The sequence below is a fragment of the Saccopteryx bilineata genome, chromosome 10 (genome assembly GCF_036850765.1).
Source record: "Saccopteryx bilineata isolate mSacBil1 chromosome 10, mSacBil1_pri_phased_curated, whole genome shotgun sequence".
Lineage (NCBI taxonomy): Eukaryota > Metazoa > Chordata > Mammalia > Chiroptera > Emballonuridae > Saccopteryx > Saccopteryx bilineata.
In genome coordinates this window covers 18,997,702-19,020,161 of record NC_089499.1, presented here as the reverse complement: position 1 = coordinate 19,020,161, position 22,460 = coordinate 18,997,702, and the positions used below count along the sequence as shown (strand labels likewise).

General features: G+C 45.7%; 1 protein-coding gene across 1 annotated transcript in view; it reads right to left on the bottom strand.

Moving 5' to 3' along the window:
* The window catches only part of OSBPL10 (oxysterol binding protein like 10), a 295,305-nt gene that overhangs the window by 63,714 nt on the left and 209,131 nt on the right, over window positions 1-22,460 (bottom strand). The window contains exon 6 of the mRNA XM_066244416.1: window positions 10,571-10,725. Coding sequence (XP_066100513.1) covers window positions 10,571-10,725 — 155 coding nt within the window. The remainder of the gene's footprint in view (window positions 1-10,570; window positions 10,726-22,460) is intronic.

Genomic DNA, 22,460 nt, shown 5'->3' with positions numbered 1-22,460 from the left:
TCTCTGAGCGTCGACTTTCCATCTTAGGAAAGTAAGCGTCATCCAAGGCTGCATATAAATCACCGTGAGGATAAGTTATTCATCATGGGCAAATAAAAATGTGAGCCAGGCAGACGGTGGAAAAGCTCGTTTATACCGGTATAATTTCCTGGGATGAGGCAGGCAAGGGGGGAGGCAGGGGGAGTTGTAAAAGCTGGGGCCACCTTTATAGGATGAGAACGAGCACCCCAGAACAACAGAGTACTGAAAAGTATCATACCGCATCGCTACCATCTCTTCAACGCGTCACCTCTGGTTCAGATATGACTCTCTCCCTCCGCGGTAACGGGAGTGATAGGAAGGCAGACAGAAGAGGGGGAAGAGGGCCAACCCGTACCACACGCTGCAGCGTGTTACAGCCCTTCCCATTCACCAGTTTCAAAGCGCTTAGTCCTTTGGGCACCGCTGCAGGGCAGAAGGGATTACGCCACTTGCCGCTGGTTTCCTTCATATGGCTCCAGCTCACAAATGGCAAAGTCAAGGTGGCTACCTCCCCAACATTCTGGAGGGGATTTATGTCACAAAGCCACACTGGCCTGGGGGGGGGGGGAGGGAAGGGAGTGAGGGGGAGCAACAGGGTGACCCCTCCTAAGGCTACCCCCAAAGTCTTGCTTACTCCTGGGTTGAAATCCATGAAGAGCCCCAAACCAAACTACTGGCCCCTGAAAAAAATATGAATTGGGACTTTTTGCACGACCTTCTACCTCTCTTACAAAAGCAACACCCAGCCAAGGAAACAAAAGCCTATTACCACCCATGAAAAGGAAGGAAGGAACAGAGGAAGAGGAAGGGAAAAGGGAGGGAGGAAGGAGCGTGTCTTTGAACAAGTAGCATAAAGTGAAATTAATCCCCCAAAGCTGAACAGGAAATTGCACTGTCGGGCCTCCTAGAGAGCTCAGGAGTGCTGCCAAAAACGAAGTTTAAGAAGCCCTTGGGAAAAGCACACAGGGCTTAGGTTTGTGTGAGATGGTTGTGCTTGGTTTGTTAACAAGACAAGGAAGGAGGGCAGAAAAATGCTACTTTGCAAGAGAGCAGGAAGCTCCTAGTCATGGAAGCCACAACAATTCAGCCTATCATTAGAGTGCCACGAAACGTGTCTTTACATTGCATGCCATCTCACACATGGTCGTCTTAATGGCTGCAGACCTCAGGGAAACCTACAGCCACAGCCACACGTCCCCAGGACCTCTGTGGTCTTGGCTCCTAACCTGCAAACATCACTTGGCTGAAAGCCATTCCTCCTGCCTCTAATCTCAAGATATAAAACGCAATTACAGGAAGTCTTCTCTCAACACCATTGATAGGTTCTATGACTTCAACAAAGTAGAAGTACAAATTAAAAAAAGTTTTATCATAGGCGAATTGATATAAACAAGAGTTAAATTCCTACAGCAGCTCATCAACGTTACAACAAAATAACATTAAACAAGACGACGTTATCTGAGAACCTGCTGTTTAACTATTGTGAAATATGCATGGAGTTAATAAACTGAGTGTCTGAGGCAGCTTGGGCTGCCATAACAGAATATCATAGACTAGGTAATTTAAACAACAGGAATTTATTTTCTCACAGTTGTAGAGGCTGGAAGTTCAAGATCAGAATGCCAGCGTGGGTGGGTCCTAGCAAGGACCTTCTTCCTGGTTTGCAGATGGCTGCCTCATTGCTGTACCCTCCTCACAACACAGAGAGAATGAGATCTCTCTCGTCTTCTCCCTCGCTCTCTTCTTATAAGCCTAGGGTTCTTACAGATTAGGACCCTACTCTTAGGACCCCATTTAACCTTAATTGCCCTCCCAAAGACCCTGCCTCCCAGATTCAGTCACATTGAAGGTTAGGGCTTCAACACATGGATTGTTTCTATGAGTTTGACTACATTAGACTCCTCGGATAAGTGAAACCCTGCAGAATTTATCTTTCTGTGACCGGCTTGTTTCACTTAGCATAATGTTCCCAAGGTTCAACCACATTGCAGCCTACGACAAGACTTCCCTCTTTCAAAAGGCTGAATAATAATCCCTTATATGTGTGTACCACATTTTCTTTAGACATTCATCCACTGATGGGCATTTAGATCGTTTCCACCTCTTGGCAATTATGCAGAATGCTACAATGAACAACGGAGTGCAAATATCCCTTCAAGATCCTAATTTTATTTCTCTTGAACAAACACGCAAAAGTAGGGCTCCTGGATTACATGGTAGAACTACTTTTAATTTTTTAAAGAAATTTCCATACTGCTTTTCCAGAAGTCTGTGTGTCTCTGAAGCCATCAAGAGTTGCTATGCCAAGTCTGGTACCACATACTGGCAGAATTCCTACTGTGTGAGAGAATTAATTTGCTTGAGCTTCCAATTGTCGGGTCTCTCTTATTTGCAGCTGGAAGAATCCTCCCTGGTACAGAAAGTTGTATAATATAGAGGAAAGGGCACCGGCTTGGGAGAAAGGACGTCCAAATATCAATCTGTCTCTATTACCAACAGTTTTAGCAAGTCAGCCACTCCTGTTTGGGGAGTGGCCATTTGACCCTTACAGACTATTCTAATGTGAAGATTTAGTAATTCAAAGGCTATGATTCAAAGAAATATAAAAGTCTGTCCTCCAGGATCTGAGTAGGAGATCTCATTGAACTATCTAATGACACTATGGGGAAGAGGGTGGGAAGGGGTAATCATATCAAACTCAAACTTACTTATAACAAACTCTAAATGTGATCAACGACGTTTCCTACATAGCAACCATTTAGAATTAAACTTTGTAGGTGGGGGGTCTGGTCAGTTGGCTCAGTGGTAGAGCATCAGCCCAGCATTTGAATGTCCCGAATTCAATTCCCAGCCAGGGCACACAGGAGAAGTACCCATCTGCTTCTCCACCTTTCCCTCTCTCCTTTCTCTCTCTCTCTCTCTTCCCCTCCCACAGCCAAGGCTCCACTGGAACAAAGTTGGCCCAGGCACTGAGGATGGCTCCATGGCCTCCACCTCAGGTGCTAGAATAGCTCCAATTACAGTGGAGCAACACCCCAGAGGGGCCAAGCATTGCCCCCTGGTGAGCATGCTGGGTGGATCCCGGTCAGGCGCATGTGGGAGTCTGTCTGTCTGCCTCCCCCTCACCTCACTTCTCACTTCGGAAAAATAAAAAAAAAGAATTAAACTTTGTGGGGTCATCACAGAATTCAATCAAGTGATTTTCAACTACTGTAGTCAGCGATAGCTATCTCACTCTTTGATCAAACAGCTTGCTAACAAACGTGACAAATATTTTGATCAAAATTTTAAGAATGAAACTTTGGGTTAAAAGAATTAGCTAAAGGACCAAAACAGCATATTACCTTATTTTCAATAATCTATCACCATCCCTGACATCCTTAATCAACATTTACCTAAACATTATGTATCGTGGAGATGAAGAATAAAGAAATGATAATGGGTTGAGGGGATTATACTAGCCAGGGCTTCAGCTTACATGCCAAGGATTGCATGACAGCGCTATATGTTAAGTAGTTCAGAAGTTCAGTGCTACAATGACAGTTCCACCGAGGACATGAAAATTCTTCCCGGGACAAAACTCAGCAAAATCTTTTATATCTGTCTTCTTCCTTACTTCACAAAACAATTTTCCCACCTTGGGGAAGGAGGGATTATGACATGCTCACTTGGAAATTCAGTTCTGCAATGTTCTGAGCAAACCCCATTTGGCTAATTAATATGCTGCTGTAGCGCTCAGTACTTGGGCTCACCATGAGAAGTCTTTCTAAACCCGGCAGGTTTGGGGCGGAGGGGAGTGTAATTGTGTGTGGTCTCTCGACAGCATTGTTGCCACCGAAATTCAGACAATTAACGAGGCAAAGCTTCTAATGAAACAATCAGCTCAGGTGTTGACAGGAGCTGAGCCGCAAGCTGGAAGGTACTGGCTCAAAACCCGCTTTGTTCCGGCTCTCCGGCGGCAGGATTAATAGTACTGAGTCTCCTCCTCCCCCCTCGGGCCAGGGGCAAGGCGTCTGGGCACCACATGTTTGCTTTAAATGATTGACGCAACATTATTTTTAAATGCTCCCCTTTCTCTATTTCATTGAAGGGGGATTTGAGGCAGTTTTTAAATTTTAACAAATGTTCTTCAACTGGTGATTGAATAAACGCACTGTGGACGCTATATCCCCAGCAGTGAGACTATCGTCTAACAAAAGAACATGGGTGGATCTCAGATGCATTATGCAACATGAAGTGAGCTGGACTCAAAGGCTACCTAAGGTAGGATTCCTTTCTGTGACATTCTGAGAGAGGCAAAAGTGTACATCTATAAAGCACGTGCCATTTCCAAGGACGAGGCGGAGGGGTTAACGACAAAGGCACACACGTGGGAATTTTGGAAAGTGATAGAACACGTTCTTGACTTTGACTTGTTAAAAGTGATGGAATTATGTCGGGAGCCGATCCACTAATGCTGGCTAACTAGGTCACAGCAGAAGAAGATCCACAACTGCTGGTTGACAAAGTCACAGCAAAAAGAAGATAGAGTCACCGCAGTATAAGACCAACAGCTGCGGGTTGACAAAGTCACTGCAAGGAAAGGCACAACGATACTCCCCCCTTTAATCTTTTGAATTAATCTGGCCTTATATTCCCCCCTTTTCTGGGTGTGTGCTATTATTTGTAGCACAGGGATAATAGTACCGTGCTTTCCCTGTAGATTTGTAGTAATTTCTTTGGAAATGAGACAGAAGGTGTAAGTTCCACAGAAAAGCCTGTAAGCCCCTTGAACTGGGCTCATAAACATAAGAGGCTGGCCATGATATCCCTCATAAAGGGTTAAGTTTGTAGGAGAATTTCTTCTTATTAATCATGTTAGAAAGAATATAGTTAGAACTTAGCTAGTATATGAATATAGTAAATAAATAAAGTTTAACTAGACATTAGAATCTTAGGTAAAGTGTAGTGGAGTGGCCTGTTGCGTGGCCTTGGATAGGAGTGCAGCTGGCTAGTAAAGAATGTCTTGTTAAAAGACTTGTTTTGTCACTGAAGACAGTTGCTGGGCTTTTCTCAGTAAAACATTCTCATGAGATTTTTGTATTTTCCAAAGAATAGGAGAGTTATGTGGTGGGATTCATAGCAGCAGTAGCAACTAATGCCTTCTGATATTATGTTGCTACTAGCTATCTTGCAGGTGCACTCTATATATCTCTAAGTAAAAATTACTCTTTATACTATGTCAGTTTCTTAATAGTTAGCCTTTTGTAGTCTTGTGAGAAAAAAATTAAGACACTACATGAACTCAAGGCTATTTCCCTGAGCAAGCGGTGGTCCCCTGCTAGTCCTTGATGATTTCGTCTGCTATCTCTTTCTGTGCCCTTGACTCACAACAAGAGTAAAATAGAGTTATTAATTAGTACTAATCTTTTAGAAGTTTGTACCAATATTATTATTACTATTGTATAACTGTACTTTGAATAACTTACCACCTGACTTGTAGCTTATAGATATGAATTAACTGTTATCTAAAAATATGTAACCATAGTGAAACTAAAACAATGATGTATTCAAAATACCATGTGATTGTAACTTAGTGTGTGTGCATAAAAAGTAATGTTAGACTAGCCATTGAGAGAGATGCCTGGCAGTAAATGCTAACCAGAGAATAAAGAATTTGGCTCTCTCATTCCATTTTCGCCGAGGCCGTCTCCTCCTGTGGGACCCCTGGATCCTCCCCCCGGGGCTGGACCCCGGCAGAATTACCTATTAAAAAGATAAATGTATGAATTAAGCCCGAATTTTAAGGACAATTAAGGTTTTGTTCCTCAGATACATCCCCCAGAAAGGTGGGTCTACATGGCCACCCATGAGCCCTGCCATTCAGGACTGTCTCCAGGTGACCCTCTGCTTCCTTACTCCACCAGCCCAGCCAGTCATGAGAACAGAACCCACTGCAGCTATTTCAGTCGGAAAGGGAACGGATGGGGATGAAGTGTGTACAGAATCACGAAAAGATCTGGAAGAGCAGATCTTTCCATTCAAGGACACACCACCGCAGGAGCCAGGACTCAAATGTCGGGGAGCTGCCGCCACCACAACAGCTTCTCAGGCCAATGCAGGTGGGACTAAGGTCCTCGTACAATGAGTCTGGCCACTGCCACTGCCTCTAAACACCCACATCACCATAACCTTGCCTGCCAACAGCACCAGCAGAAGGAACTGGGGAGGGAGGGTGTCTTCATTTCAGGCTTCCAAATCTCACACAAATGCATTTATGAAACCTGCCATGCATTTAGCAACCTGGTTGGAAGAGTCTGGGACATGGAGCTGTTAGGTTTCCAATAAGGAGGCTGGAATGGGGGACTAAGACTAGAACAGAGCCAGCCCTCGGTACCTCCCCAATCACGGCTCTTCCGGTCCCGGAACAAGGCGTTCGTCAACGCAGAAAGCAAACATAAACCTTTTTCTGTCTAGACTTAAATTCCAAACAGTGTTAAGAGAATTGAAAAATTGTTCTACCAACGGGTCAAACTAAGATCCTGATTCATGTCATTATGGAAGAATATTTTATTTCCACATTTACTTAGTTCTGGCCCCAGCAGAATAAAACTTGAAGAGCGCTGCATTGGAAATGCTTTAATTTCCCAGACATTTGTAAGTTATTGTATGGTTTGCCAGCATCAGAGGAGGGGACTGTGACACTGTGATTTATAATATATATTTGGTCTTCTCATTCCTGCCAGAGAGCTCCTGAAATCCATGACATTTCCTAAAAGGTGAGAGATAAAAGTATCTCTTGTTCTGTTACTGAAGTGACTTTGGGAAAGCCCCCAGGTAACAGAAGGATGAGGAATGAGAGCCAATGGAGCCAGAGTAGAGGGTTGGGGCTTTCAGACCCACCCCTGACCCCCAGGGAAGGGAGATGGGCAGGAGGTTGTGCCCAATCACAAATGGCCAATGCTTTAATCAACCATTGTTACTGTTATGTAATGAAGCCTCCAACCCGCCCCCCCTCCCCGCCCAAAAAAGAGCAAGCTTCAGAGCTTCTGGGTTGGTGAGCACTCGGAGGAGCTGGGAGAATGAGAATGGCGTGCGTGCAGAGGGAAGGGAAACTCCACGCCCTTCGCCCACACCTTGCCCTGTGCATCTCTTTCATCTTTTCCCTTTCGTCTATTATATCATACGGTAAATGCTTCTCTGAGTTCTGTGAGACAATCCAGCAAATCAATCAAACCCAAGGAAGGGGGTCATGGTGGGTCAGAGGTAACACTGAACTTACGACTGGCATCTGAGTGTGGGTGGGGGGCAGTCCTGTAGGGCTGAGCCTTTACTTCGTGGGATCTGATGCTACCTCCAGGAAGACAGTGTCAGAATGGAGTTGAAATGGAAGACACCCAGTCTGTGTCCAATGAGAAGCAGATTGAGTGTATTGCTTGGTGGTGTTAAACACACACTCACAAACACACATCAGAGGGGAGGTATCTTTAATCTCTAATTATTTCTCCTAAAGACCTAGCATGATCAAAACAATAAGCAAAAAAAAAAAAAAAAAGTTTATTTAGCCAAAGTACCACTGTAACTACAATCCTTAGTTTCCCAGTGATCACTTACATAGTAACTATGTTCTCTGTGCCAAAAGGCTTAAGGAGCCTTCTCATACAGAAGCTTCGCCCTTTAGGAATTTCACTCCCTTCTTGGGTTATTTCTCCAAATTTTACAAAGAGGAGGCAACAAAAAAGTTTTGTTTTTGTGACGAGAAACCTATCAGGTAGATAGTGCTAGCTCCTCTAACTCTTAAGAAAAAGAAAAACTTAACGAAGCACAATCAGTAAGATAAAATTAGTGTCCAGGCCACACTAGCTATTTGGGCTGCGAGAATCATCTCCCAGCGTTGTCACTGGAGAAAAACGAAGAGACTTCGCAAAAGGACTCTAATTCTCCCTCCTCAGAAAACCAGCCAAGCCTTCTCACACCCCCTCACAGCCCAAGAAGTCTCTTGCAAACAAGATCTTATGTTGATTTCACAAACGAAGGGCCAGAGTAACAACCAGAAATTAATGCCTATTCCTCGCTTACGGGGAAAACTGCTCTCTTTCTGGGTATTTTTTAAAAAGTTGTAGCTGGGAGCTAGCTATTTATGGACAATTACATACTATCTCCTGCCAATGGTAAAGCAAAGTGGGCCACAATTTGATGTCAAAAGAACAGACCTAGCTTCTCAAACTTCAAGTTTAGAGGATGCACCCATAAGGGAAAGGCAAGAGGAACACTAAGGGAGGGGTCACAGAATAAGGAGGATCCCAAACCTTAATACGTACTAAGCTTATTAGGTTATATACCATGTTTCCCCATGTAGAGGACGCACCTTAATTTGGGGGCCCGAATTTTGGGGGGAAAAGTGTATTGCAGAAAGTTACTGAACTCAAGTTTTACTCATCATAAATTTCATACAACTCCTCGCTCATGCGAAAAAGTGGGAAATGCAAGTAAAAATATCTACAACCACTGTATAAGACACACCCAGTCATTAGATCCCAAAATTTGGGGGGAAAGGTGCCATCATGGGAAAATACAGTAGTCCCTGTTAGGTTTTGCTCGAGAATGCTGCTGAGAGTGCGGATCTAAAAAATGATTACTAAAGATCTAATAACTTATTTTTCTACTCTTTTCTTTTTAAATTAAAAAAAAAAGCTTATTTAGAAAGTGATGGAGGGGTCTGCCATCATCTGAATCAAGTACCCAGAAAGATTTTCAAAAACAAAAAAGGAAAGAAAGTTACAGAGGCAGCAGAGTGAACGGGCTGGGCTGCGTGGGCTCAGGAAACACTACAGATGCAGAAGAAGGGCCCTCGGAGCTCAGGAGAGAGAAAGGCACAGGCTGGGGGAAGGAGATGGGACAGGGCCAGGCAGGGACATGCTCCCCCAGAGGGAGGGTGTGCTGCTGCTCTGCTCTGCCCGTGTCCCTTCTCCAGCAAGAGTGTAAATGTGGGCCCTGGCCAGTTGGCTCAGTGGTAGAGCGTCAGCCTGGCGTGCAGGAGTCCTGGGTTTGATTCCCGGCCAGGGCACACAGGAGAAGCGCCCATCTGCTTCTCCACCCCTCCCCCTCTCCTTCCTCTCTGTCTCTCTCTTCCCCTCCCGCAGCCAGGGCTCCATTGGGGCAAAGTTTGCCCGGGCACTGAGGATGGCTCCATGGCCTCTGCCTCAGGTGCTAGAATGGCTCTGATTGCAATAGAGCAATGTCCCAGATGGGCAGAGCATCGCCCCCTGGTGGGCGTGCCGGGTGGATCCCGGTCGGGCGCATGCGGGAGTCTGTCTGCCTCCCCGTTTCCAACTTCAGAAAAAGAAAAAAGAAAAAAAAAGAGTGTAAATGTGTTTCTAAAGGGAACTGTGTCTTTCAACCCTTTATCCGCTAAGCACCCCATCCTGAAATGCCACCCCACCCAAGTATCTCGCAAGAACAGTCTGACAGGGGGGCTCCTAAAATGTACTCAGCTGCCAACTTACCTTCCCGTTTACCTGCACGGCAGCGCTAAGTGGTTACAACCTGAAACTCACAGCGCAGGCAGAGGCCAGGGCGCCATGTCGAGAGGGACCAAAGTGACCCTGCCTGTCTGAGAGCTGAGCTCCTGGTCACTGTCAGAGACGATAACCACATGGAGCTTGGACAACAGCCTCAGCTGACAACCAAGACCATTCGATTGAAGGAGCTGCCTTGAGGCTTTCAACCTCACAACACAGATTCTGTGAGTGCTCTCCACCTTTCAGGCGAGAGCGACTTCAATTAAAATTAAGAGTAACCTCTAACACACGGTGAAAGTGGGTCTCGGCCGGGCCACGGGATCGTGTCAACAGGACATGTGCATCAAAAGAAAAAGGAGAAGAAACAAAATTCACTTCTGACATAAAGTGAAACTGACAAGAGGACATGCTGCACCTGGCTTCCGTCCAGCTGCCACTTAGACGCACAGTGAGTCAGGAGAGAGTCCGCAAAGCCTGTCCGAGCCCAGCTGCTTGTTCAGATCTGCAGGGGCTGCTCCTCCTTGACCAGGCAGGGCAGGCGGCCCCTGCATCCCGGACCTGCGCTGCAGTGCAATGCCCAGAAAGAGGCCTGGCCACGGGCCCCACGGACCCCAGCCTGGGTCTGTAGCATGCGGGGGTGTCGAGCATGTGAGGCAAGATCTTCAGCGCGAACCACACAAAGAAGCCATTATTCAGGGGAGCGGCAGAATATATTGTAACTGCTTCCATCACGTCAATAGGCATCACTTTAATGGGGGTGTGAGAACTTCTCTCACTTGAAGTTAAAACGACTCCCATTTCAATGAAAATAGGAGAGTCCTCATTGGTTTAGGATCACAATTCACCCACGCAGCTGCCAGGCACAGGAACAGAGAGAGGTGCCAGGCGTGCACAGGGCTGACTTTAGTCTCTGCGGGCAATGCTTCATTTTTTTATAATTTGTCTTCTCTTAAAGCAAAGAGATGAGCAAGTTACAAATATAATTACTCTATTCCCGAACAGGCGATAACACACAAGCCACGACAGTGCCGAGAGGGCCGTGCGCTTACCTCTGGCTCCGGCTGTAGGGTTTGTTCGTCCTCGGCGGAGTTTGGTAAAATTGCCCAGGTTATGTTGGCACTGGCTGATGGCAAGGAGCCAAATGTCCCATTTTTCAGCTGCTCTGTGGAATGTGACTTGGGCCCGTGCCATCCCAGGATGTTGTCTGAAATAAAGACCTAGAATGATGCCAAGTATTTTCCAAATCAAACACTTACAGCTCAAGAAATATTTGCACCTCGCCGTGGACAGAGACTGGCTTGAAACAGGCCCACTTTTGAGTGGGCCCTGGTGTATTTTTTTAAGTGGGGCTTGTTTTGAATGACATACCAGGTGTAGATTCGGATCATCTAGTTATAAATGGGCAGTCTCAGCAACATCATGGGCTATGTGTTTTCCCATCTTTAGACACAAACAATTCACATTTTACAAAAGCCACATGTTTTCTGAGAGGTGTTTCTGTTATGTCTTTAACTCTGAAAAGCTTTTTTTAATGTTTAGAATAAAAAAATAAAAGTTATCAAAAATGAGCTACTCAAAATGTGATCTGAACACCACCTGGCATGGGGAGCCCAAGCTAAGAAGAGGCCGCTGCAGTGTGACTATGTGACACCACATCTAGCATGAGAGGTGGCCGGCATGGAAGCCCTATTGCTAAGAACAGATGTGGTCATTCTATTCTGGCAAGAAACACCTTTAGAAACACCAATCTGGTAAACCAAAGGCATTCTTCTAATCTTTCCCCAATCCTTGGGAAAAAAAAATAAATAAAGACTTTCTAACTCTTCATTTTATTTATTTATTTATTTATTTATTTACAGAAAGAGAGTCAGAGAAAGGGATAGATAGGGACAGACAGGAACGGAGAGAGATGAGAAGCATCAATCACCAGTTTTTCGTTGCGACACCTTAGTTGCTCATTGATTGCTTTCTCATATGTGCCTTGACCGCGGGCCTTCAGCAGACCGAGTAACCCCTTGCTCAAGCCAGCGACCTTGGGTCCAAGCTGGTGAGCTTTGCTCAAACCAGATGAGCCTGCGTTCAAGCTGACGACCTCAGGGTCTCAAACCTGGGTCCTCTGCATCCCAGTCCGACGCTCTATCCAGTGTGCCTGGTCAAGCTAACTCTGATTTTTGTTTTGTTTTTTAAGAGTCATGTGTTATTATAGAACATTTTACCTACTGACTATTGGGGACAGCAGTGATCAGAGGTGGATTTCTTTACCCTTTTAATAGCAATTCTGCCATTGGACTTAGAAGAGGTATCAGACTCAGCTGACCTGAAGGTTCTGTTTCCAGTTTAATGTAGGGAGGGACAAGTGATGGAGAAACAGTCGGAGGAAATGAGGACTGCCTCGTGTGAATGAGAATTCAACCTTTCAGCATCTCCAATTGCTATGTGTTCATTAGAGTTACTCAAAGAAAAAATCTACAAGAATCCCAAACTTCTAACACCAGGTGGGAGTCTGGCCGATGTAAACACAATAACAGAGGCGAGAGCAGCCTGTGTGCCTAAGCATGTGTGTTAGGGTGTGCCACATTCTCCCACCCAACGTGCTTTTATGCAGAAACCTTTTTTTTAAATGTTGAGTGCTACATAACTCGGCTGCTCAGAAGCCTCAAGTGGCTTCTCCCTGCAAATGAAACATAATCTAAACTGCCTGCCTTGCAAGACAGCCCAGTCTCATTTCATTCTCTGCTCGCTGCTCACTGTCCTCAAGCCATGCTGCTATCTTCTCCACTCCTCGAGTGAGCCAAGTTCATTACAGTCAAGAGCCTTTGTGCGTGCTGTTTCTTCTGCCGAGTGCCATCCTTCCAGTCTCATATGGGAGAGAGAGGTGTTCTGCATAAATCCGGGATTGCCTAAATGTCACTTGCTCAGCTAAACCCCCAGTGACCTTTCTGGCCAAAGCAGTGCCTAAAGGCACTCCCTGTCACATAGTCAGTTTACTGTCTTCACAGACCTTATTTAGCACGGTCTGGACTCACCCTGCTCATTTATGCATCTAGCATCTTTCTCTCTAGCCTAGAAGGACAGCCCCTTGAAGACAGGGACATGTTGCCCTCACTCATGGCTGTGTCCCTAGGACCTAGAAAATGGTCTAGCACTGTGATGGCGAACCTTTTTATAAAAACCGCCCACTTTTGCAGTGCTAGTCAACCTGGTCCCTCCCACCCACTAGTGGGCGGTCCAGCTTTCACGGTGGACCAATCGCGGCGCCGTTTGGTTGCTCCGCTACCGCCCACCATGAAAGCTAAAATGCCCATTAGTGGGCAGGAGGGACCAGGTTGCCGAGCACTGCAAAAGTGGGCAGTTTTAATAAAAAAGTTCGCCATCACGGGTCTAGCACAAGGTGTGCACTTAATAAACATGTACAGAATGAATAAGTAACTATTAAGATTTTCAGAGATGGTAAATTTCAAAAACATGCATTATACAACCTCCTAAAAGTTAAAAAAAAATGGCAAAAAGACAAAGTAAATGGAAGTTGCAAGGGGTGGGGCTTAGGGAGGGGGAGTTAGTGTTTAGTGGGTATAGAGTTTTGCTTTTGCAAGATGGAAAGAGTTCTGGAAATTGCTTACACACTATGTGAATGTACATAATACTACTGATAGTGCATTTTTTCACAATGTGTATTTTACCATGATTTTTTTAATAGCTAAAAGGCATCCATATATTGGTCATTAAAAAAAAAAAAGGTGAAAACTCACAACTATAAAACCAAAGGCTGCAGAATGATCTAAAACCAGACTTGGGACCAAGACACCAGAATTTTCCCAAAGAAGGGTGAAAAGATACTTCTTACCGGTCCTGCTGACCAACTCCTGCTTGGAGTCCTGAAGTTGCATTCAGATCTTAAATACTGAGCAGCTGTCTCACCAATACTGGGGCAACACCTGTTTTTCACAACTGTCTTTTATTACACAAGTAAGTTCACGTCCTCTAGAAGGAAGGCTTAAAAAGCACCAGGAGAAAAATGGGATCTGCTAGCCTAGTCAATCACGACAGTGTTCCCTCCAGACTCCCACACCTCAACTCTGTCCCTTCCTCCCCTCCATTCCACCATCATTCAGAGATAATAACCCAGCAGACAACAAAGCAAGAAGTAGAGGCTGGCCAGGCAATGATATGCTGCATCCTGGCAGAGACAAAAGACCAGGACAGCTGGACTGAAAGTAGCAATGCATGCTGGGGAATGTAGTTTTCAGAATATTCTATGGAAGTGGTCCCCAACCTTTTTTGGGCCACGGACCGGTTTAATGTCAATATATTTTCACGGACCGGCTTTAGGGTGGGACGGATAAATGTATCACATAACCGAGACAAGCGTCAAGAGTGAGTATTAGACAGATGTAACAGAGGGAATCTGGTCATTTTTTAAAAATAAAACATCGTTCAGACTTAAACATAAATAAAACGAAAATAATTTAAGTTATTTATTCTTTCTCTGCGGACCGGTACCGGTCCGCGGCCCGGGGGTTGGGGAGCACTGCTCTATGGTACCAGAGTATCAAAGAACCAACCAGTGAGTCAGGACAGGAGAGAAGCCTATCTCAGACCATTCCTGTGGCTTTAATAAATGAGCACTGGTTTGGGAGTCTGGATAGACAGGTCTCCTTTGAGGACGAAAAAGGAAAATGCTAACAAAGAATGAATGAAAAGGATTGTATAGAGCAACAGTACCCTCAGAAGGCTTTGAAGAAGACTGTATCTCTGAAACGTCTAACATATGGCGTCACAGAAAACATCGGGAAAGGTGTGTCCACAGCTCAGTACAGGGCGGGTAAAGCAGCCTCTCTATAAAGCCAGAGAAGAAAAGCAGGCTGAGGTGGGAAAGGAGATGAATGCGCTATGGAATTATTATAGGAAACGAAACCGGTGTTAGTAGAATTAAAAGGAGCACTGGTACTAGGGGGAAAAAAAAGTAGAATCAACACTGTTGAAAGTCAAATAAGGAGCATGTCAAGATAAGGAAGTCCTAACAGTGTGCAGTTTGCAAAGGGCTTAAGACAGCAACTAGGTAGGAGAAAACAGAGGACGCATCAGCGATCCAGTCCTGAAGGACAGAGCTCAGACCCAGGGAACAGAAACACTACGCAACAATAGAAGGAAAGAAACAGGATGGAGCTGAGGAGGGAGCTGCGGGCGCTGCTGAAGCAGTCTGCCACAGTCCGGCAAAAGCTTGGCAGGATTTTCACAGGCCTTTTATGACTGAAATTTCAAACACACACAAAAGTAGACAGCACAATTTAATGAATGCCTAGCTCATGAAGTTTGGCAACATGTTTGAATAACAAAAATCAGGAGAAAATTTTTCCAATCATTTAGGCAGAAAAATTTTGTGTCTTAAAGCGGAGAAAAATCTAACTAGACTTGAATTTTGCTCAAACACTAAATAGCAGAAGGCAAGTAGATGAAGAGAGGAATACAAATAAAAGTCTATAGTTTAAGGTAGAGTGAGGGGCTTGGGGGATAATGCTCTTCCTCAGCCAGATGATCTTTCCTCTGCAAAAAAAAAAAAAAAAAAAAAGAGTCCACAATAATTGGGTTCTTACAAGGTGCCAAGGACCCCTGTACACAATTTATGCGTGTTAACTACTCTAATTGTAATGACAGCCCATGAGGTAGGTCCTACTATTATACTCAATGGATAAAGAAACCGAGGCGCACAGAGCCAGTTAAGCGATAGAATTAAGATGAAAACCCAGGCAGCCTAGCTGCAAAGCCCAGACTCAGACCCTACTCTGTCTGCCTGCTCAGCAGCGCTGCAGAGACTCAAGAGATAAGTCAACCCCTGGTGGGTGGGAAACTCCTTGCGGACATACCAATAGATAAAGAAAAGAGGCAGAATGAAGAACTCAGGACTGGATAAATTACTTATAAAAGAACCAGTGGGGAGCAATGAGCCCGGGTATACAGGGCTGAGCAGGCTGGGACTAGGATGAAGTGAAAAAGACACGCCCATCACATGTAAAATTTAAAGAGCCAGCAAGACACTCAGTAATCCCGATACACGATGTTTTCACACAGCATTGTAAAAATCAAAATGAATACCTCCCCCTAAATCCCGCAGGCCTTCATCTCACTTGCCTCACCCTGATCCTTCCTCCTCCTGTTGAATCCTGTCTTTATTTAAAACATTTATAGTTCGTTCATCTTGAGTTTTTAATGTTAATTTTGGTTTTAAAAGTATTGCATTAAATCATCATCTATTTCAGTGGTTCCCCAACCTTTTTTGGGCCACGGACCGGTTTAATGTCAGAAAATATTTTCATGGGCCGGCCTTTAGGGTGGGACGGATAAATGTATCATGTGACCAAGACAAGCGTCAAGAGTGAGTCTTAGATGGATATAACAGAGGGAATCTGGTCATTAAAAAAAAATAAAACATCGTTCAGACTTAAATATAAATAAAATGGAAATAATGTAAGTTATTTATTCTTTCTCTGCGGACTGATACCAAATGGCCCACGGACCAGTACCGGTTCGCGGCCTGGGGGTTGGGGACCACTGCTCTATCTTAACTACTTTGGCACCCCTCAAATTTATGATCAAGGTGAGTGCCTCTCTCACCTCACTCAAAGTCCTGAAACAGAGTTAAACATTTTTTTCTAAACATGGTAACATAACTGAGTATTAAGTCAAAATTATTTTAAAGAGATTGAATCATTATCACACATTAACTATTAAATTAATATGAAAAGAATAGCCCCCAGAGTATATTAGCAGAAATCGTGAAGTGTATCAGAGAAACAAAGGAAATTAAATTAAGCTGAGTCTTCATCCCTAACGGAAAGAGTCGGAAAATAGTGTGTCACTCTTGATTTTGCTGATTGGAACAATAAAGGTTAACGAGAACTTATGAAAAATGTCACAGAGCCACTACTAAAATTTATATGCATACTTCCCCCCCCAAACACTATAGAAGACTAAAGAAAATACAAAATAGAGAAAAAACAAGAAAAACAACATGAAAACAAACACCAGTTTTAAAAAAAATAAATGGTCTATATTACTCTATTGAGAGTCTCGAGATTGTGTCATAAATCTAAATGCAAGTCTACGCCATGTTTCATCAATTCCAAGACACACCTAATTTTCACATTTTAGCATCTCTGAAATTGGAGTTAATCTTACAAGCTAATGCCATGTCACAATTTAATTGGCAACTCTTTCTTTCTAGTGGCGCAAAGGAAAACGGTGCGCTTCACAACCAATGGTGTTTGACAGCTGAGAAAATATGCCTCGCTTACAGAAGGTGACTCAGAAATGTCTCAAGTAGAAAGATGGTCAAAAACACACCAGTGAAAAGGAGACCAGGATCAAAACATGACCACATGGCTGTTGACTGATGATAAAATCAAGGAGTTAGATGTCAATCACCTGTCACTCTGGTCCACCCGGACGCTCCTGAGCAGGGAGCTCAGCCAACATGACACAACAGAAGAGGAGAGAAAGGCAAAGGGACAGGCGGGCCACCAAATGGCAAATCCAGGCCTTAAAACAGGCTTTTACACACACCCGCAGCTCCTCCCGAACACAACTTAGCAGGTGTGAAGAAGAAAAGCCAACTGTAAATATTTAGTTTCCTGAACCGACACGAAGCAGAAAAAAAGGGCACAGAAGATTTAAGTGTGGGCTTAACGCTTTGAATGGAGAACATTACCTGCCCTTGGCCTCAGTGTCAGCCTTGCTTGGAGTGCTGAGAACCTCAGTCCCATGCCGGGGCTATGGGGCCTCTGCTCAGAAGCCAGCGACCCGTGATGGCGCCTGGAAGGTTATGCCTTCCAGGGTCAGTAACCCTAAAAGGGTGTTTAAAGTGGAGTGTGATTGATGAACTTGAGAAAAACAGAAGGCACGTGTATGGTGGAAAGCTGGGATGTGCATCTAACAGCTTTCTTCTGATAAGTTGACATTTAAAAAACTCTCCAAGAGAAAAAGAAAATCCACCCACCTGACATATTCTGCAACGCTATTTTCTTCCCCTAATGTACTACTCACTGAAGGAATCATCACATTTCCACCGTGGCTTTTAATCACAAAACAAGGAGAGGTGACTCACACGGGGCACATTTTCAGCAGAAGCAATGAGTCTCTGAGCGGCGGACAGGAGGGCACACGGGGGTCTGAAGATGTCTCGGGCGGAGAAGTGAAGCGCAGAGAAAGGAAGAAGGCAACTGGCCCGAAAAACCCGGATGAGTTCTCATAAGAGTCTCCCCTGTGTGATCCCTTTGCCAAACCCCCAAATGTGTGCAGGACTAATGCAACTGGCTTATTCACTGACAGCCCCACAGAGCTTCTAAGAGAATGAAAAAGTCATCACGTGGACAAGTTAAGAAAAGCACATTCGACTCTGCTCTGGTTCTCCTCCAGTCAATTACATCTCTTGAACTCCTGTCCTGATGTCCAAGGGCACCTGGGTCACCCACTGCCATTTCCCAAGGCTCTCTCCTGTTACTGGCTCTGGTAGCCTGGACTCCAGTGTTCTTTCCCAGCATGCCTTGCACCGACCATTCTGTCAGCACCCAGCTCTCACCTGGCACTAGAACATGCTTATGTGGTGTCTGCTCTGACTCTGGACCGTGTGCCCTGGATCAACACCTGAAAACAAGGAACTACCCAGAGCACAGACCGCAGACTCTGCACTGCCAAAACACTTTAAAGGTCCAGTTTCTCTCCCGCCTGAGAAAGGCCAGCCTCCTAAGCCCTTTCCAGGTCTGACGTAGTCCTGCCTGCCTTTCGGCGTGTAATTGGAGGCTTGCATCTCAGCTGGGGAAAGCAGGTGCCCACCTGCCCTGCCTTCATCAGTCATTTGCCTCCAACAAGTTGTTGAAGTAGATTTAGCAGTTACCAGAACGAAAGAGAGCTGTGAAACATAAGCCTGGACCAAAAAGAGCCAAGCCAGTTTATTAATTTTAATTACAAACCTCTCTATAAACAGGAGTTCCATGAAGCATTTCAGCTCACTGCATCTTAGAGACAACGTTGGAGCCAGGTCTAAAAGCCCAAAACACAGGAGTGGGAGACAGATGAATGGGAAAGGATCTGTGGATTTCAGTCCAGGTGCTGGGTATGTTTGAAATGAAATGAGCATTAGGAAGCGACATTTGCATACAAACGCTCCAAAGTCACCACCACATTCCCCAGCAGATACCACGAAATGCTACAGGAGATGATGACATACTAGGAGGCAACACATTAATTTTTGACTCAGAAAACAGCCATAAAGAACAAAAAACAGGCCTTGGACGGCTGGCTCAGTGGTAGAGCATCGGCCTGGCATGCAGAAGTCCCGGGTTCGATTCCCGGCCAGGGCACACAGGAGAAGCGCCCATCTGCTTCTCCACCCCTCCCCCTCTCCTTCCTCTCTGTCTCTCTCTTTCCCTCCTGCAGCCGAGGCTCCATTGGAGCAAAAGATGGCCCGGGCGCTGAGGATGGCTCCTTGGCCTCTGCCCCAGGCGCTAGAGTGGCTCTGGTCGCAACAGAGCGACACCCCGGAGGGGCAGAGCATCGCCCCCTGGTGGGCAGAGCGTCGCCCCCCGATGGGCATGCCGGGTGGATCCCGGTCAGGCGCATGCGGGAGTCTGTCTGACTGCCTCCCCGTTTCTAGCTTCAGAAAAATACAAAAAAAAAAAAAAAAAAAAAAGAACAAAACCAAACAAACAACAATAAATCCAACAAAAAACAACAGCACAGGGGCCAGAAAGCAAAAAGACTTGAGGTTTCAAAAGCAATGAGTTCGGATGTTGGTGTGCCAGGGAGTCATCTGCGCCTCCCTGGCCGCTGACCAGGTAAGTGAAACCCTGGCAGAGTTGTGCTTTAATGAGATTCTGATTTCCAGGAACCCAGCCCGGCACACCTTAGATACAACCATACAAGCATTGTGTTTTTATCAGTGAGAGTCAAGCTACTATCAACCTCAAGGGCCCTGAGAGTCTAAACAAATGCATTTTGTGATGGTGCTGCCAGGGTGACCATAGTCTCTTACTCTGCTAGTTTGAGATTCTGGAATTCAGTGTTAACTGCAGGCAAGAAATTTGTTTTGGATACAGGGAGTAATTCAATTGTTCCCCCCCAATGTATGGCACGGATTTTAAAGACACATGCCGAATGTTTTCAAACTTAAGGGACTCCTTTAGGTGAAACTTAACTTTTAAAATTGTTAAGGAGACAAAGAAACAAAATCACCACTGTGATGCTTCATGCTGCCTGTATTCTCCAACCTCCAACCAAGTTTCTAAATAAAAAAAAAAAACGGCTGAGGCCCTGGCCAGTTGGCTCAGCGGTAGAACGTCGGCCTGGCGTGCAGGGGACCAGGGTTCGATTCCCAGCCAGGGCACATAGATGAGGCGCCCATTTGCTTCTCCACCCCCCCTTCTTCTCTGTCTCTCTCTTCCCCTCCCACAGCCAAGGCTCCATTGGAGCAAATATGGCCCGGGCGCTGGGAATGGCTGCTTGGCCTCTGCCCCAGGCACTGGAGTGGCTCTGGTCGCAGCAGAGCGACGCCCCGGAGGGGCAGAGCATCGCCCCCTGGTGGGCAGAGCGTCGCCCCTGGTGGGCGTGCCGGGTGGATCCCGGTCAGGCGCATGCGGGTGTCTGTCTGACTGTCTCTCCCCGTTTCCAGCTTCAGAAAAATACAAAACAAACAAACAAACAAACAAACAAAAAACGGCTGAAAGGAAGGGAGGATGGACAAACGGGACAGGGAAGACATGCGGGAGGTGACACGCGATGTGGCCTGATGTCACAGGCCTGCTGGCTCTCTCCTTCTCTCAAACAGTTTCCATTTCAACCTGTTACATCTGACATTCCACCTTGAGCTCTGCCTCTCCAGGTCCTTAGAAACACCAGAGACCCATTGAAAATGGGGGGGAGGGAGAGGGTGGGAAGTTGCTAGAAACTATGCCAGAAGAAGGATGTAGAGCAGCGGTTCTCAACCTGTGGGTCGCGACCCCGGCGGGGGTGGAACGACCAAAACACAGGGGTCGCCTAAAGCAATGAGAATACATTCCGAATCATAACTGTAGCAAAATTACAGTTGTGAAGTAGCCACCAAAATTATTTTTTGGTTTGGGGTCACCGCAACATGAGGAACTGTATTGCGGGGTCACGGCATTAGAAAGGTAGAGAACCACTGATGTAGAGGGATTCATTTTAGGAAGAAAATGGTTTAAAGCTTACATTGACCAGTCAAGAGTCTTAGAAGGAGCCTAACAGGTTGCAAGGGCTCGAAGTTACAGTCGAGTATGAGAGAGATCAGAGGAACCCGGAAAAGCCTCCCGTCTGACTCTGAATCTCTGTCCCATCCCCAGTGGGGTCACTCGGGCTCCCTCCAGATCAGGAAATGTCAAGGAGACTCATGGGGGCTCCAGCATCAGAGCTGCATTTTCCCACCGGAAAAGGAAGAAAGACACAAGAGTGGGGCGGCGTCCTTCACGCTACGCTTGAACACCCCCCCTCCCCCTGCTCCCCTGGACTGGATCCGGCACCAGAAACTTGTTTCTTTTGTCAGGAAGGACATTCAGAGAGTAACCAGCAAAAATCAGTAAGGTCTATAGCAGGCATCCCCAAACTACGGCCCGCGGGCCGCAATGCGGCCCACTGAGGCCATTTATCCAGCCCCCACTGCACTTCTGGAAGGGGCACCTCTTTCATTGGTGGTCAGTGAGAGGACCACTGTATTTGGCAGCCCTCCAATGGTCTGAGGGACAGTGAACTGGCCCCCTGTGTAAAAAGTTTGGAGACACCTGGTCTATAGATTAGGGTCTAGGACTGCATTCATGTGAATTTACTGGTATTGACCACTGTGCAGCCATTATGTAGGGGTGTCCTTTCTTAAGGACTGAAGTGTATAGGGGTAAAGGTCTATCACATCTGCAACCTAACTCTTAAGTGGTTACAAAATTATAAGAGACTTATAGAGAGAGATGTGGATGATGAAGCAGACATCGTAAAGCGTTATCATCTGGGGAACCTGGATGGAGATGAGAATTTTTCATGCTATTCTTGCAGCCTTTCTAAAAGCCTGAAATTAAAAATAAATAAATAAACACACACACACACACACACACATCTGCCTTGAGAAAATTATGATGTCAGCAAGACAGTGTCCCTGACCCCAGACAGAGCCTTCTGGGTAGGACAAAGAACAGCAGACACAAAGAACCCAAGTCACAGTGGGAAGAGCCCGTCTCTCGCCTCGTTAGGTGGGTGACCTTTGACAAGTAATTTAACCGATCTGAGCCTCAGCAGCTCATCCAAATTATGGGCATGATAATATCTGCTTTGTGAAGATTTCAGAAAATGTGTAACAAAGGCCAAATGCTGGTAGACTCGAACCTCAGGAATGATAGCGGGTGTTACAGAAAGACACCCAATTACCCACACACAGTCTCCTCTGGAACACCGACACCCCCTGTCATCTTAGTAAAAAGGAGAGCAAAAGGGACTTGAGAAAAGTATGAAATATAGACTATCAACATACACAGCTTTATTCTTCATCTCTTAAGTTGCCTCGTTTCCTCATTAATTAAGTTAATCCTGGGCAAAAGAGCTCAATGAGGCTTCTGTTCGTCTCTTAATTCTCATACTTTATAATTAAACACGCACGACCGACCTCAAGGTAGGTTCACCTTTATCGCTGAATTTAATCTTCACTAATATCTTTATATCTGCTTATTGATTAAACCCTCCTCCAAAAAGGATCAAAACACCTTAAGGGAGTGTATTATTATCTCTGGCTTCTCGATGAAGAACTAGGAATGCTTCTGGTGCGTATCCTGGAGAAATTCTCACACAAGACCATGAGCGGACACACGGGAATGCTCACTGCAGTGAGGTGGGTGGGGCGGAGAGCAGGAGGGCTGTGCGAGCCCACCATCAGAAAACACGGTGGACGCA